This window comes from Carassius gibelio, chromosome B13 (genome assembly GCF_023724105.1).
Source record: "Carassius gibelio isolate Cgi1373 ecotype wild population from Czech Republic chromosome B13, carGib1.2-hapl.c, whole genome shotgun sequence".
Lineage (NCBI taxonomy): Eukaryota > Metazoa > Chordata > Actinopteri > Cypriniformes > Cyprinidae > Carassius > Carassius gibelio.
In genome coordinates, this window is record NC_068408.1 from 27,170,611 (window position 1) to 27,185,974 (window position 15,364).

The 15,364-nt window shown below is 36.1% G+C and overlaps 1 protein-coding gene across 3 annotated transcripts; it reads left to right on the top strand.

The window, feature by feature from the left end:
* The first annotated feature begins 963 nt into the window (after positions 1-963).
* LOC127969651 (interferon gamma receptor 1-like) lies at positions 964-14,443 on the top strand. Of its 3 annotated transcripts, none has more exons than XM_052571703.1 (8): positions 964-1,148; positions 6,711-6,828; positions 6,902-7,083; positions 7,909-8,042; positions 8,147-8,318; positions 8,595-8,624; positions 9,564-9,685; positions 10,029-14,443. In XM_052571703.1, the coding sequence occupies exons 1-8, from the start codon at positions 1,079-1,081 to the stop codon at positions 10,353-10,355; spliced, it is 1,155 nt and encodes a 384-aa protein (XP_052427663.1). In that variant the 5' UTR covers positions 964-1,078; the 3' UTR covers positions 10,356-14,443. The 3 variants fall into 3 exon arrangements, with proteins under 3 accessions (XP_052427663.1, XP_052427664.1, XP_052427665.1); XM_052571704.1 differs by having other exon boundaries at positions 8,598-8,624; XM_052571705.1 differs by lacking the exon at positions 8,595-8,624 and having other exon boundaries at positions 965-1,148.
* Positions 14,444-15,364: the final 921 nt, after the last annotated feature.

The following is a 15,364-nucleotide window of genomic DNA, read 5'->3' on the forward strand; positions in this document are numbered from 1 at the left end:
CAAATCATCACCGTCCTCAGTCATCTCTCCTTACTCTGTTTTATTAAGCAATAGTTACGCAGATTACTGCATTCGGTAAAAAAAAAAAAAAAAGGGTATATATATATATACTTTCCATTCTGAAACATCCTGTAAAGTGGTTTAAAAAAACAACAGGCCAATCAGAAGAGAGGCTCATTAATATTAATTAGACAGGACAAAATCGACCTGTTCTAAGCAGAGCATCCGAGAAATGAGCTGTAAATATATATATATATATGTATATATATATATATATATATATATATATATATATATATATATATATATATATATATAAAACCCCTCAATAAGTGATGAATGAAGCTGTTCTTCATTCATCACTTCAAAGGTCATAAGTGACCTTTAAATGTATACAGTAATTACACTGTAACAAGGACCCCTTGTAGTATTAACCATAGCAGGTAATACTATGACAAATAGCCATACTGTATGTGACAACACTGACCACACTGAGAAATTATCACTACAGTCAAAGTTTGACAGTCCTGTCAAATGTGTACCAATAATTCAGGTAAGTTGACTTTCATGAAACGTTTTGCTTAGGGCTGATAAGCTTCTTTGAAATTGATCAGCAAGGTGGAAAGCACCGGATCTTTGAGATGGTCCTCCCTACAGAACACCAGATCCTACTCCTTCCACTAAACCCACCAATCTCCACCCTCTAGATGTGGAGCCAACCACGCCCCCTGGATCTCATGCTCTGTCTTCAGTGAGGGACAACTGGGATCTTTTGTTTTCACCAAGTTGCCAGATTTTTTAAATTCGCAAGACAAAACACAACGTTTCACCATGTTAGCAGAATTCAAATATAAAAAAAAAAATCTTTTTTTTACAATCAAATAAACAAACGACATATACAGTTTTAATGCAGTAAAGCATTATAAACGAATCCGTCGCATTATTGGTTTTCTGAGGGTTCATATCTGGCAACCCTAGTTCGCGAGAGACGATCACACACACACAGAGCTCGTTCAGGAACAGCTTTAAGACACATCTTAGTGCGCCCTGCGACGGGTTTCAAAACACATTTCTGACAATGTCGAAGCATGCTGTGGTTCAGTTCGGTGTCGTTTACGCGTTACTGTTTCCAGGGGTCTTTGGGTTTGGTGAGTAACGTCATTAATATGCTAAAGCCTCTCGTGCTAACGGTAGCACATCTTTATAGTCGTATGTTTTTAACGTGATCTGTCACATTTTGAGCGTCTATGAGATACGCAGCATGCGTTCACTTTTATATTAAAATAAATTAACGTACATTATTTACAGTAACATATATTGGACATACTATGAATCCGCTGTGTTTGTGTTATTTAAATGCGTGGATCCATGAGCAGGCCAGGCACGATCAGAGAAATCCTGGGGATATAAACACGCTTTACTTACAATTATAATCTCACTGGCGCAAAATGACTCCAATCTTTAAGGTTTATCTATGGAGAATATGCTATTATATGCATTATTATTTTATCTTCTGATCTGTTTTTGAGTTCATTCTATAAAAAAAAAAAAAAAAAAAACCTTTAGCGTATTAAATCCCTTGAAATTCAAACGTTCACAGTTGGTTGTTTTATTTATTTATTTATTTAAAAAAACAACAACACTTATTTAGTGTTTGTTTGTCTGTATTCGTAACGTCAGGCCTGTGTGCTCACATGCTAAAGGTCCTCTTCTCTTTTGTTTTGTTGTTTTCATATATCTTGAGCTAATAGCATAGATCCAAGGAAATTATTTGTATAATAACAAAATGTTCATTCTATACTTTTACATGAATTAAAAACAAAGACTGTATTATTTATGTGTCAATGCACTTTATGTTCACAGTTAAAGAGGAAGTTTTGCACAAACAAGGGTTTTCGTTACTGTAACTATCTAACGTTACCACAAATTACAGTACTAGTGTTTTCGGCTCACGTGCTCTTAGTTTTACATCAATAAACATGGTTCTGATTCAATACCAGTGAATATGAAAATAATTTAATCAGTGCCACAGCGTTTTTGTAAAAGTAAGTGCATTACAAGAGACATATTTCTGCTTACTTAAAGTCACGTGTAATGTGAGCAAGACATAAAATCGGCTAAAATAATTAAAACAAGACAATAAAGAGAGAATGAGAGAATTATGTTGAGAGAGATTTAATTAGTTTGAGCCAGTCAAATCAATAATTAAACATAATTTCATTACAACACAATCCAAATCTCTCCATTGCAGACACCCCATCCAGCAAAAACCAAATTAATAGTACATTTTTGAGCACATTTGAATACATACATTCACTACTTTAGTATTATGTTTCTGTCTCAAATGGCTAAAATCAATGGTAATGCATCTCTTTTTTATGCAGTTCATTCACTAACTGTCCTTGTTCTGTTGAAGCGTCTTAGCAGTCTGAGTCAATGACTTTATCATTTTTTCATTAAATAATAGATATCTGTTTGGTCTACTTGGCACATACGAGAGCAGTCATCAGAGGATGCTCGTTCTTACTATCACGAGCGACGCCGTAGCCAGGGTTTGGGAATTAGTGAGGTGAGATGGAGACGATGTTCGTGAAAGATGTTTTCTGGGTTTGAAAGGATGAACACTGTAAAATTATCATTTGTCTATTTATAGCATTGTTAATATTTACTATAGATAAGGGTTGGATAATTATGTCAGTTGTTTATTGTTCATGCAACAATCTGTTATAGTTGTCACTATAATAACTTTGTCTAGTTCTCTTAGGGAGGTTTTTAGCGTGACTTTGTGAAAATGTAATGCTTACTGAATAAAATAGCGTAGACTTCTTCAATGTTGTTTTGTTTCATTCTGTTTGATCTGAGTACTAGTGTTTAATGCTACTGTTCTTGACAACATTGATAATGTTTCTAATAGATAATATCATGATGTATTTGCGTTTGCCTTACCGAATGTGCCTAAATGGGAACACAAACTACAGCAGGGTTAAGGTCAGTGAAGGCCGTCTGCATCGTGAAACACTGGGAGGGATGTTACAGAGATCAGCTCTGTGAGAAAACCACTGCTCAAAATGACTTCCAATACACTTAAATTACTCTCTCTTCTTATATATTGTTCCTGTTTTTCTTCTTATTATTTATATAATTTGCATGCGTCATCAGTAGTGGATTCAGAGTTGATTGTCATGTTACTATGTGTAGTAAAGCATATTTTTATGAAGGTTTACATGTTGTACAAGTGGTTTTATGGAATAAATAAAGACAGGTAGTTTATTATGTCTTTAACAGAGATGTACACCATTTAGGCTAGATTCAAATATGCATATGATGCAAACCTTAGTATTTCTGTTTCTGAATGTAGAATGATCTGTTAGATATCATATATCTTAACAATGAGATTTTGACTGCAGGGTCTTCATTTCTCTTCTCTAATGGCAGATCATCACATGGCTTCCAGCTAGAGTCCCACTCAATACGGTTGACTTTAGCAGATGTCGTATCTCTATTAAAGTCATTAATGTGTTTGCCTTGTCTCTATAATCAACGGATGTTTGGGTCTAGAATTCTGAAGCTTGTTGTAATAGTTAGATTTTTTTTCTTCTGTGTTTGCGTGTTAAACCTTTTGTCATTTCTCTTTTGCACTTTCACTTCCTTCCTGTTCCTCTTTATATTCCTTCATGTCTGTCTCTTATGTTTTCTTTCTCTATCCTTGCTGTGTTCAGCCAGCAAATGCATTGAAATGCTCCGGCCCAGTTTTAAATGATTTAAAAGTACGTTATTGTTTCTAGAACGTGGTATGTAGCCTTTGGGATTATTTTCACACTTGTATCACAGTAAAACCACAGTTCGGTCTGATCTGAGTGGGTGTGAAAACGTCACTCGTGATCACACGTGGTTACAGCTGCAAATCAGTGTGGCCTTAAACCTTGTTTGACAGAGTACATTACATGGAGGTGTTACTCTGTCACTCTCGGCTGAAATCTTAATGGGGATCGAGCAAAATAAACATCAAGCAAAGCAACCGCATCCAGTGGATTATTGCTATTATACAATCTCTGCCCCCTGAGAGGCGTGACAGAGCCCTGATCACAAGAAATCAGTCTAGAGTAACAGCAGAAGATGGGGAAAATGAGCAAAGTTGGCATGTGATACGGGTTGGCAATAAGACCTCAAATCAAAACCTTGATTAATTGAACAAATACAATTATTGAACGATTATTTTATTAATTAATTTATTGATTGATTTAGTTTTGCCCTCATAGTTCTTTAAAGGTTTGTATTGTAAATATACTCTGCTATTAAAAGGTGGGATTTTTTTTGTTGTTATAATTCATATTTGTGATTTTTAAATAATTGCAGGAAACAAGCTATTTGTGGTTATTTGTTGAATATTTAAAACAATTAAAATCAGAGCTTGCTTAAAACGAAGATCGATGTCTTGTGAAAAAAAAAACTGTGAACTGTTGGCCTTCTGGAAAGTATGTTAATTTACTGTACATGTACTCAATACTTGGTAGGGGCTCCTTGTGCTTTAATTACTGCCTCAGTTAGGCGTGACATGGAGGTGATAAGTTTGTGGCACTACTGAGGTGGTCTGGAGCCCAGGTTTCTTTAACAGTGGTCTTCAGCTCATCTGCATTGTTTGGTCGATTTTCACATCTTCCTCTTGACAATAGCCCATAGATTCTCTCTGAGGTTCAGGTCTTGTGAGTTTGCTGGCCAGTCAAGCACATCAACACCATGGTCATTTAACTTCAACTTTTGGTGCTTTTGGCAGAGTGGGCAGGTGCCGAATCCTGTTGGAAAATTTAATCAGCATCTTCAGAAAGTTGGTCAGCAGAAGGAAGCATGTAGTGCTCCAAGATTTCTTGGTAAACGTCTGCACTGACTTTGGTTTAAAAAAAAAAAAACACAATGGACCAACGCCAGCAGATGACATTGATCCCAAATCATCCCACATTGTGGAAACGTAACACTGGACTTCAAGAAACTTTGGCTATGATCTTCTCCACCTTTCCTCCAGACTCTAGGACCTTGGTTTTCAAATGAAATACAAAACTTGCTCTCATCTGAAAAGAGGACTTTGGACCACTGGGTAACAGTCCAGTTCTTCTTCTCCTTAGCCCAGGCTCTTGATGCCTTGACCCCAGCCTCAGTCCATTCCTTGTGAAGTTCTTGAATCGATTTTGCTTGACAATCCTCATAAGGCTGTGGTTCTCTCGGTTGGTCGTGCATCTTTTTCTTCCTCACTTTTTCGTTCCACTCAACTTTCTGCTAACATGCTTGGATACAGCACTCTGTGAACAGCCAGGTTATTGGCAATTCATTTTTGTGACTTACACTCCTTGTGAAGGGTGTCAGTGATTGTCAGACACCATTTTGAAGGCTCAGGAAACCACTGCAGGTGTTTTGAGTTGATTAGCTGATTAGCATGTCATCATGCTAATTTGTTGAGATGGTAAATTGGTGGGTTTTTGTTAAATGTGAGCCAAAATCATCACAATTAAAAGAACCAAAGACTTAAACTACTTCAGTCTGTGTGCATTGAATTTAATAAGTGAGTTTCACAATTTGAGTTGAATTACTGAAATTAACTTTTCAAACCTAACTTTTTAGGATGATTCGAAAAGGTACGATTTTTTTCAGAAAAGCCAAAATTGTCTAATTTATTTATATATATATATATATATATATATATATATATATATATATATATATATATATACAACAATAAAACAAGGAATTTAAAAACTGTGAAAATGATTAAAAAATGTATTTACAAGACTTAAAGAAGAATATACATAAAATATAGTGCAATCAGTTCAGTCATTGCACAGTGCTCACTGCTCATTCAATAAATGCACAGCTAAACGGATGAGTTGAGTAGCAATGAATAGCAATATATAAAATGCTACAGGGACTTCCATGAATACACCAAGAGTCTGAATTATTTAAGTCTGTATATTAACACAGAGCTGCATTTCCTGTGATCATGGCACATGCTATCAGACAACTTCCTCAATTCAGAATTAACTGAAATAGCAGGCTGTTATGATGGTCGGTCATTCACCAAACACATGTACTCATCTAAGGCCTTTTTTTTAAGTACCTTGACTCATCAACACAATCTCAGAACACCTGAAAATCAAAGAATAGTCCAACAACACTGTCAAAATAAAATAATAATAATTCCAATCTTTCCAATCATTTCTGCTAAATAATGAAGTTTATTATCACAAGCAGCTCCGAGTTAACTGTCGTACAGTGAGTGGCTACTGTTCAGCTTCCACGCTGTGCACAAACACTTCAATAGTGCAGATTGTTTTTGATCATTATTAGAGCATCCAGCCATTTAATGTTGCTGCTTCTTAACTTTCAGATGATAAAACACATTTGAGGTTGATGATTGCATTGAACGTTTGGATTTTAAGCAGCTAATTAAATTTGATTGACTGATGGTTATTAGACTATTAAGGGGGCAACCCTGATATTTAGATCATAAGATCCAAAATTCAGTGATTTTGTGTTTGAGCAAACCTCTAGTCCCAAGATTTTCATGCCTCTGAAGATGACATCCGCTTTAAAAGTCAGCATTTCAGTAGCTGTTGAGCAATACTGGAAGGATTTGCTGTTCTCGTGAGCTTTGAGTTTATGAAATAGACTAAATAAGATAATAAACTGAATCTGAATCTAACTTTGTTTTTTTTCTACAGTTCCCTCTCCAACAAACGTCAGTGTTGTTTGTCACAATTTTGTGAATGTCCTCTACTGGAACTACAGTAACCCAACTGAACAGATGAAATTTGCCATAAAAGTTGAACCTTATGAAAGGTATGTGTGTGTCAAAGCAGCAGATCACGAAATAAATGACATTCCTTAATCTCTCTGTCCCATTTATCTCCAGTCCTTCCCAAACAGTGGACACCTCTCAGACGTACCTTGATATCAGCAGCTACAGCACAGATGTGGAAGATGATTACTTGGTGTTGCTGACAGCACATGATGGGCAAGAGAAATCAGAAAACGTCTCCATTAGATTCACCTACAGCAAAGACTATTTTGATGAGAACAAACATAAATATAAATGTAAGTTTTCTGAGTATAACAGTGTTTGCAAGGCACTGTTGATGACACTATTGATATTTCTCAGAAATTTTACGTCTCATTTTCTAAGTATAAAACATCTGCAGGTCATTCAGCCCAAACCGTTGGTAGAGTTGGCATCATTAAAGGGATATTTCGTCCAAAAGTCTGACTAAAGTAGTAATACTTTGTCCCCCACTAGAATGAGATTTTTGGCGGGGGATTCCCATCAAAACATGATTGGGCTAGTTTTGAGTAATTAGGCGGGTTTTATTGTGCAACCCTGTAGTCCGGTGTAAAATGTTAGCGTAAATGTATAGGACTTTTCCTTTTTTTTTTTTGAGACCCATTGCTAGTGTGGAGAGACTGTTTATGAATTATTGGGATTATAAAACAATGAGTGGGTGTATTTTTACCATTATAGACAGGTGGTTTTCACACACTGTCGCCACACAACGGTGTTCAAACCTTATAAAAGTGATTTTTGCATTCTGTGGCATTTTTAAGATCTTTTTGATGGAATTCGAGAACTCTCTGACCCTTCAATATTTGCTTAATTGGTGCTTTCTGTACTGCATCTAACTCCTTACATGGCAGCATTTCATTTACACAGAACCAAAGCCTAAAAGAGAATAGCTTCACTAGATCATTTACTCTCATTCTGTTGCCTTCATGCTCTTCTTTTCTTTCACCTCTGCTTTTTCGTTCAGGAAATGCAAATCTATTTGGATATTTGAATTTTAGTGTTGGAATTAATTTGCTTTAGTCTATTGCCAAATGACGTTTCCATTTCAGATTTCTTAATGCTATATTGCCCTCTGCTTGCAGGCTCTTTGGACTTTCCAGCTGTGAATACATCTGTCCACAAAGATGTGATCGAAGTGTCCTTTCAGCACCCTTTCAAGCTTTATAAGCAAGAGATTATGAATGATGAATTTACGTACACAATCACACATGATGAGGTTGGAAGAGCAGTCACACAGACTCCTCCGTGTCCTTATTAAAATGTTAGTCATGTTGGGACGTTGAATCGTTACAATCACTCTGTTCTTTTCTCCTTCCTCAGCAAATGGTAGAATACTCATGTTTTGAGGATGAGGATCTGTGCAATGCAGAAGTCCACTTTAACCAAAGCGTTGCTGGACAGTGTGTGGAGCTGAAGCTTGAAGGGGTGATTGCTGGGATTCCTTCATATACCTACAGCAACGTTTGTGTCCCTCAGCCGACGCCTGAGACCGGTAAAACCATTAGCAGTTTAATTTTTTATTTTTCGGTAATGCAGTGCAACTAACTTATCGTGCTAAGAAGTGCAGGCGCTGACACGAGCTGTGTTTGAAATCATCCAATCGTCCACTACATGAGAAAGGGGAAGCCAAACATCATAGGAAGATGATGATGTTATTGATTTTTGGCAATTTTTAAATCAGATCTGGGTTAGGCTTTGTTCAACTTAATGTACAAAGTTTACTTCCTAAAATGGATACGTTTCATAAATGTGTTATTATTTTTCATAGAAGATTCTGCGATTTCGAGCCATATAAAAGGTAAAAAAAAAAAAAATTCCCTGCTCAGTTAAACTTAATCTTTAAGACCGTTGTGCCATTGTGTATGAAAAGTGTTTATTGTGGCATACGTTTAAGATCTGCTCACAGTGCATACTATTTCATTATGCAGGTTTTTTCCCCAACGTTAGCATAATAACAGATCACACACGGTGTTGAGCACAGATTAGTCACCAGTGAGGATAAATCTGCAGAACGCTACAGTTGTGTTCTCGAATACTGTCATCACAAACAGTAGAAACCATGTAAATGAGGAATTAGTCATGTTCTAGTACCAGTCATTAAACCATAGACATTGCTCTTCCCTGCTCATACAGTATTCATTTTATTTGTGCAGGAATTAAAAAGCATTACATTTGATTAAAAAAATACTGCAGATACCCTGAACATTGTATAATTTATGTAATCTATGTTGGTTATTTTAGGCAATGTTATATGTAATCCAGACAGGTGGTTTGATTTCAGCAAGCGTGTATGTTAACATGTCATTTACTACAGTTGTAAAGTGCTGGAAAATCTTAAAATTGTACCTCGAAAGTGCTTGAATTTTACTTTTGAAAATGTGTAGGAATCTTGCTTTTATCTTTAATAGATTCTCTATCCAAGTTGAATTTTAAGGAAATATTATTAATTGGAGATCTTTACTGGAACTGGTTACAACCTTTGCGTGCTGGAGTTAAACTCTTTTGTGATACTTTTAATATTCAGCTATTAATATATGCATCTTGGCCAGGTCACTTAGGAAAGTTTAACCTGGTTAAATAAAAGTCAAATAAAAATAAATGGGTCAGTATTGTCATTTTTGAGCTTCTAGCACCAAACAGCACTACATTACTCTGAAAGTATATTCTTAAATTATTCATTATTATTTGTGATTACTAGAGTTGATGCTTCATTGAATTGTTCTTGACTTTTCTGTAGACAAAACGGGATTAATCGCAGCTCTGATAGGCGTAGGAACCATTGTGCTCTTCATTACCATGGGCTTTGTGTGGCTGCTCTGCAGGAAGTGGTCCAAAATACCCAAAATTCCTGCATTTTTGGTATGTGGCTTTTGGTCATTTCATTGTGTATTTTTATATTATAATAAAAAAAAAAAAAAAAAAAAAAACTCGTTACTCCAAATGTTTTTATCACCTGTGGGAATATCCCTATGATAGTGATATCTTATGACGTCTACTTTCATTTTATGAACAGCCAACAGCCATGCACGTGTTTGAAGCACTATGAAGATCAGTACATTGACAGAATTTAACTTTATCAGGTGTTTCTTTAGGAATTGTTATTTGTTCAGCAGTGCTATGTATTTGTGATGTGTCTGCTGATCTGCTGTGCACTCCCCGTCAGACGAACCAAGACTAATGTTTTGCTTCTTTCCATATGCAGCGGAACGTCATACCCGGCCAGTCTCCTACAACCCAACCCGAGCCGACCCCCATTTCTAAAATGACACCTCAGGGACACACACCCCTACTGACAGACTCCTTTAGTTATGATTCCTTCCCCAGTTCCCCAACTGAGAAAGACTGCAAAGAAAACACTATCCTCGATGACACCGTAGTGGATCTCCCTGTGGTCTCTGAAGAGGACATGGAGGGTGAAGACTTTGAAGGCTTTGGCAGTTCGTCTGACTATGACAGACCTAAATTCCTGCAGGAGATGAGTCCAGGGGACTTTACTGAGGGATACGGCCCTCGACCTCCAGTGATCTAGGTCTGAACGTGTGTAAGAATGATACTAGCAAGTGTTTGCATTTCTTGTGGAAAGACAGCTTGTTCACACCAAGTCCTTGTAATAATTTTTTGTTCCATTAACTATTTCACACACTGATCAGAAGACTTGTGTTGTGTGCACAGAAACAAAGCTACATTATAATCAAAGCTGTGTACAATGCAGGCAGTGACATCTGGTTTCCACCGTGCAGAGGGTTCGGTTGTGGTGAGAGCGATCCCGTATGGTTGTGATGAGCTGCACTGACAGGGTTAACTACAGCCTTGGCGAGTTTCAAAAAAGTGTTGAAACATACGCTGTGAAGATGTTTTTCATGACATTTGCAGACATTTTCAGTAATGCAGTGTTAAAGTGTCCTTGTTACACATTATACGTGTACTTGCTCTTATAATAACGATAAATTATGCATAATTGCATGCAAGTGACCCTAATCCTAACCATATACTAAGTACATGTAGTTAATTTATATTACTCTTATAATACTTAATATAATATAATATAATAAACAGTGTTGGGGGTAACGCATTACAAGTAACGCGAGTTCTGTAATCCGATTACTTTTATTAAAGTAACGCATTACTTTTTAATTTACAAGAAAATATCTGAGATACTTTTTCGAAAAAGTGACGCTAGTTACTTTGTTTTCCCATTTATTGATTGACAGGTCTCCTGTCCCCATATTGGGAGAAATCAGAAGTACAGAGACGCTGTGTGAACATGTAGTTCTAGATTAAATATGAATGTGCATTAATTCATCCCCCAAAAAAATTATTTAGTATTCATCAAAAGAAATTAATGCAAAATTGACACAAACCTGCAATAATTAAATTTAAATAGCACAAATGTTTCTAATCCCATTTTATTAACTAATGTCTTTGCTGCTGACCTTTGATGATCCAGTTCAACCATACTAATTGGCAAAACAGACTTTATAGAAACTAACAATTGTGCCTTTTTTTGTTTTTGTTTTCTTTTTTGCTGAAGAGTGTTGAACCTTCTTCTCCTGTGTTCTGCTGTACAGACGTGAATTTACTTTTCCTTCAGCCTGATGTTTATTCATTACACTTTTTGGTGTGAAAAGGCTTTTACATTTGCTATAAATAGAATTTCTTATATTAAAAACAACCAAGCCCTGCTCTTATAGTGAAAAAGTAACACAAAAGTAATGTAACGTATTACTTTCCATAAAAAGTAACTAAGCGCTTCTCTAATTAAAATGATTTAATAAATACCTGTTTATTTTTAGCACTTATTCGGACATACAGCGCAGAGCCATGACCACTATATGGAAGAGCAAGCCTGTAAGCCCATAAAATAATGCCAAAAACCGCCTCTATGAAAACGAGAATTAAGTTGTAAAACCTGCAATCCATTGCTTAACGGCTACGATGAATGGAGACTATCTTGTGTTTTTCCATGGGTGCTCAATCATTTCATAGGCTCCTATGCTTAAATGTATAACTACAATGTAACAAGGACACCTTAAAATAACGTGTAACCACATTTTCTACAATCCTAAAATACAGTTTTAAATTTAGGTACACCTAAAGTATACCTGTAAACACTGTAAAAATCAACACAGAAAATGAACATGGTACATTGCGCTACATTTCCACTCGATTTAAAACTGCATTAGCTTTTCAACAGTAAAACACATCTTGCACATACCTGTCAGTTAAATGCTTTGGTGAGGCCTCTCTAGCATGTGAGGAACATAAACTGCTTGTGTATGTGCATTTGAGCCATGACTCTACTGTTTTTCATAAGGGTATATTGCAGGTTGTTACTATTATTCTTGATTTCATGAAAACACGTGTCATAGCATGCATTTACATCATAGGTGAATGACCTGCTGGATTCAGTGCTGCTGTACTTTAAAATTGGAAAATTTGCCAAGGTGAATATATTACATGATTGTCACTATATGCACACTTACAGTATTGTTCAAAATAATAGCAGTACAATGTGACTAACCAGAATAATCAAGGTTTTTAGTATATTTTTTATTGCTAAGTGGCAAACAAGTTACCAGTAGGTTCAGTAGATTGTCAGAAAACAAATGAGACCCAGCATTCATGATATGCACGCTCTTAAGGCTGTGCAATTGGGCAATTAGTTGAAAGGGGTGTGTTCAAAAAAATAGCAGTGTCTACCTTTGACTGTACAAACTCAAAACTATTTTGTACAAACATTTTTTTTTTTCTGGGATTTAGCAATCCTGTGAATCACTAAACTAATATTTAGTTGTATGACCACAGTTTTTTAAAATCTGTGTGGCATGGAGTCAACCAACTTGTGGCACCTCTCAGCTGTTATTCCACTCCATGATTCTTTAACAACATTCATTCACATTTCTTGGTTTTGCTTCAGAAACAGCATTTTTGATATCACCCCACAAGTTCTCAATTGGATTAAGGTCTGTAGATTGGGCTGGCCACTCCATAACATTAATTTTGTTGGTTTGGAACCAAGACTTTGCCCGTTTACTAGTGTTTTTTGGGTCATTGTCTTGTTGAAACAACCATTTCAAGGGCATGTCCTCTTCAGCATAGGGCAACATGACCTCTTCAAGTATTTTAACATATGCAAACTGATCCATGATCCCTGGTATGCGATAAATAGGCCCAACACCATAGTAGGAGAAACATGCCCATATCATGATGCTTGCACCTCCATGCTTCACTGTCTTCACTGTGTACTGTGGCTTGAATTCAGAGTTTGGGGGTCGTCTCACAAACTGCCTGTGGCCCTTGGACCCAAAAAGAACAATTTTACTCTCATCAGTCCACAAAATGTTCCTCCATTTCTCTTTAGGCCAGTTGATGTGTTCTTTGGCAAATTGTAACCTCTTCTGCACATGCCTTTTTTTTAACAGAGGGACTTTGCGGGGGATTCTTGAAATAGATTAGCTTCACACAGACGTCTTCTAACTGTCACAGTACTTACAGGTAACTCCAGACTGTCTTTGATCATCCTGGAGGTGATCATTGGCTGAGCCTTTGCCATTCTGGTTATTCTTCTATCCATTTTGATGGTTGTCTTCCGTTTTCTTCCACGTCTCTCTGGTTTTGCTCTCCATTTTAAGGCATTGGAGATCATTTTAGCTGAACAGCCTATCATTTTTTGCACCTCTTTATAGGTTTTCCCCTCTCTAATCAACTTTTTATTCAAAGTACGCTGTTCTTCTGAACAATGTCTTGAACGACCCATTTTCCTCAGCTTTCAAATGCATGTTCAACAAGTGTTGGCTTCATCCTTAAATAGGGGCCACCTGATTCACACCTGTTTCTTCACAAAATTGATGACCTCAGTGACTGAATGCCACACTGCTATTTTTTTGAACACACCCCTTTCAACTAATTCAACTAATTGCCCAATTGCACAGCCTTAAGAGCGTGCATATCATGAATGCTGGGTCTCATTTGTTTTCTGAGAATCTACTGAACCTACTGGTAACTTGTTTGCCACGTAACAATAAAAAAATATACGAAAAACCTTGATTATTCTGGTTAGTCACATTGTACTGCTATTATTTTGAACAATACTGTATAGTCAGTGGTTTATTGTAACATCTGTGAAGTGTTTGCTGTGATAACCCCATATGTTTAAGCAGGCTACAGTTAAAATCTACCAGGCGCTTAAATATAATCTTACAGCTCTCTTGCTAAAAATATTACACATTGTAGATAGTATAAATAGAACAGCATTACTCTGAATGACTCATGAGGAAACCTTTCATGATAAAGGGAAAAGGGAAAAGTGTTGTTACTTTTTAGTATATAGGAAAATGTCAACATGCAAGTTCAGGGGCAATAAAAAAAAAAAAAAAATAATAATAATTTAGTTTTTTTTGTTTGTTTTTGAAGCAAATTTGCACTTAATCAAAATTGATTGCACTCCTGGCCTTAATAATTTTTCATGTGTATGTGTCAAGTTTCTTTACTGCATTCTTTTCTAATGTAATTTTCTTTTTTAACTTTAACTTGACAATTGTATATCATGTATGTTAGATGTTCATGTGCTTTTACACATTTCATTCACAATAAAGTAATTGGCTGGCTGCATCATTACTTGAGCTGTTACTTCAATCTCTCGCACTGAATGCATACAGTTTGTAGGAGAACTGTGTCCTTACTCCACTCACCTAATCACTTGATTGGTTCATTTAAAAACACCTTATGGCTTAATATTATATGTCCCTACTTCCACAATTTTGGTGGAATTTTTTTTTTACAGACAAGCTATTATCATGTATATGAATATGCATTTAGTATGTCCTATTTTATTATCTGTATACAAACTATAAGTAAATTAATCAATGTAATTAAATGCAAAGAGCACATTGCTTGTTTGATGAAAAAAAAAAAACTCTGCAATATATGACTAGTAAAAATGATAGCTGATTGAAGTAATTCCTCCCTTATTATCTGATTATCTAATATGGTCAAATTTACATAAAAAAACAACATATTTTTAGACATTTTAATATAAGTCTCAGGTGTCCCCATAATGTGTGAATGGCTCTTTAAATGCAAATGAGCTGCTGCTCCCCGCCCCCTTTTTTCAGGACAGGGCTGTGCCTGAACAGCTGGTCCCTCAGATACACTGAAACATCTTTTTGGTTTTGATGTCTATCATTCTGAAAATTATGTTTTATTAACAAAGTTGAGGAGGTGCACCTCAGGTACTTAGCCTAATTAACACAAGTGGAGCACATTCAAGTTAATCAACACCAAAAGGTATAAATACAGTTGATGTTATCCACTGACAGTTTATTAGCATATTGGTTCGCTTGTCTACTAAAATGTGGCAGAATGACAGCGACAGAACAAAAAACACATAATAAAATAATACATAAAAAATACAAAAAAGTAGGTAAAGAATGACTATACACATGACAAATGTATGGCAGGCATATTACAATAAGCAGTTATGTAAAATTGCAACCATTCAGCCGTCAGCTACAGTTTCACATCAGACAGTGCACTATA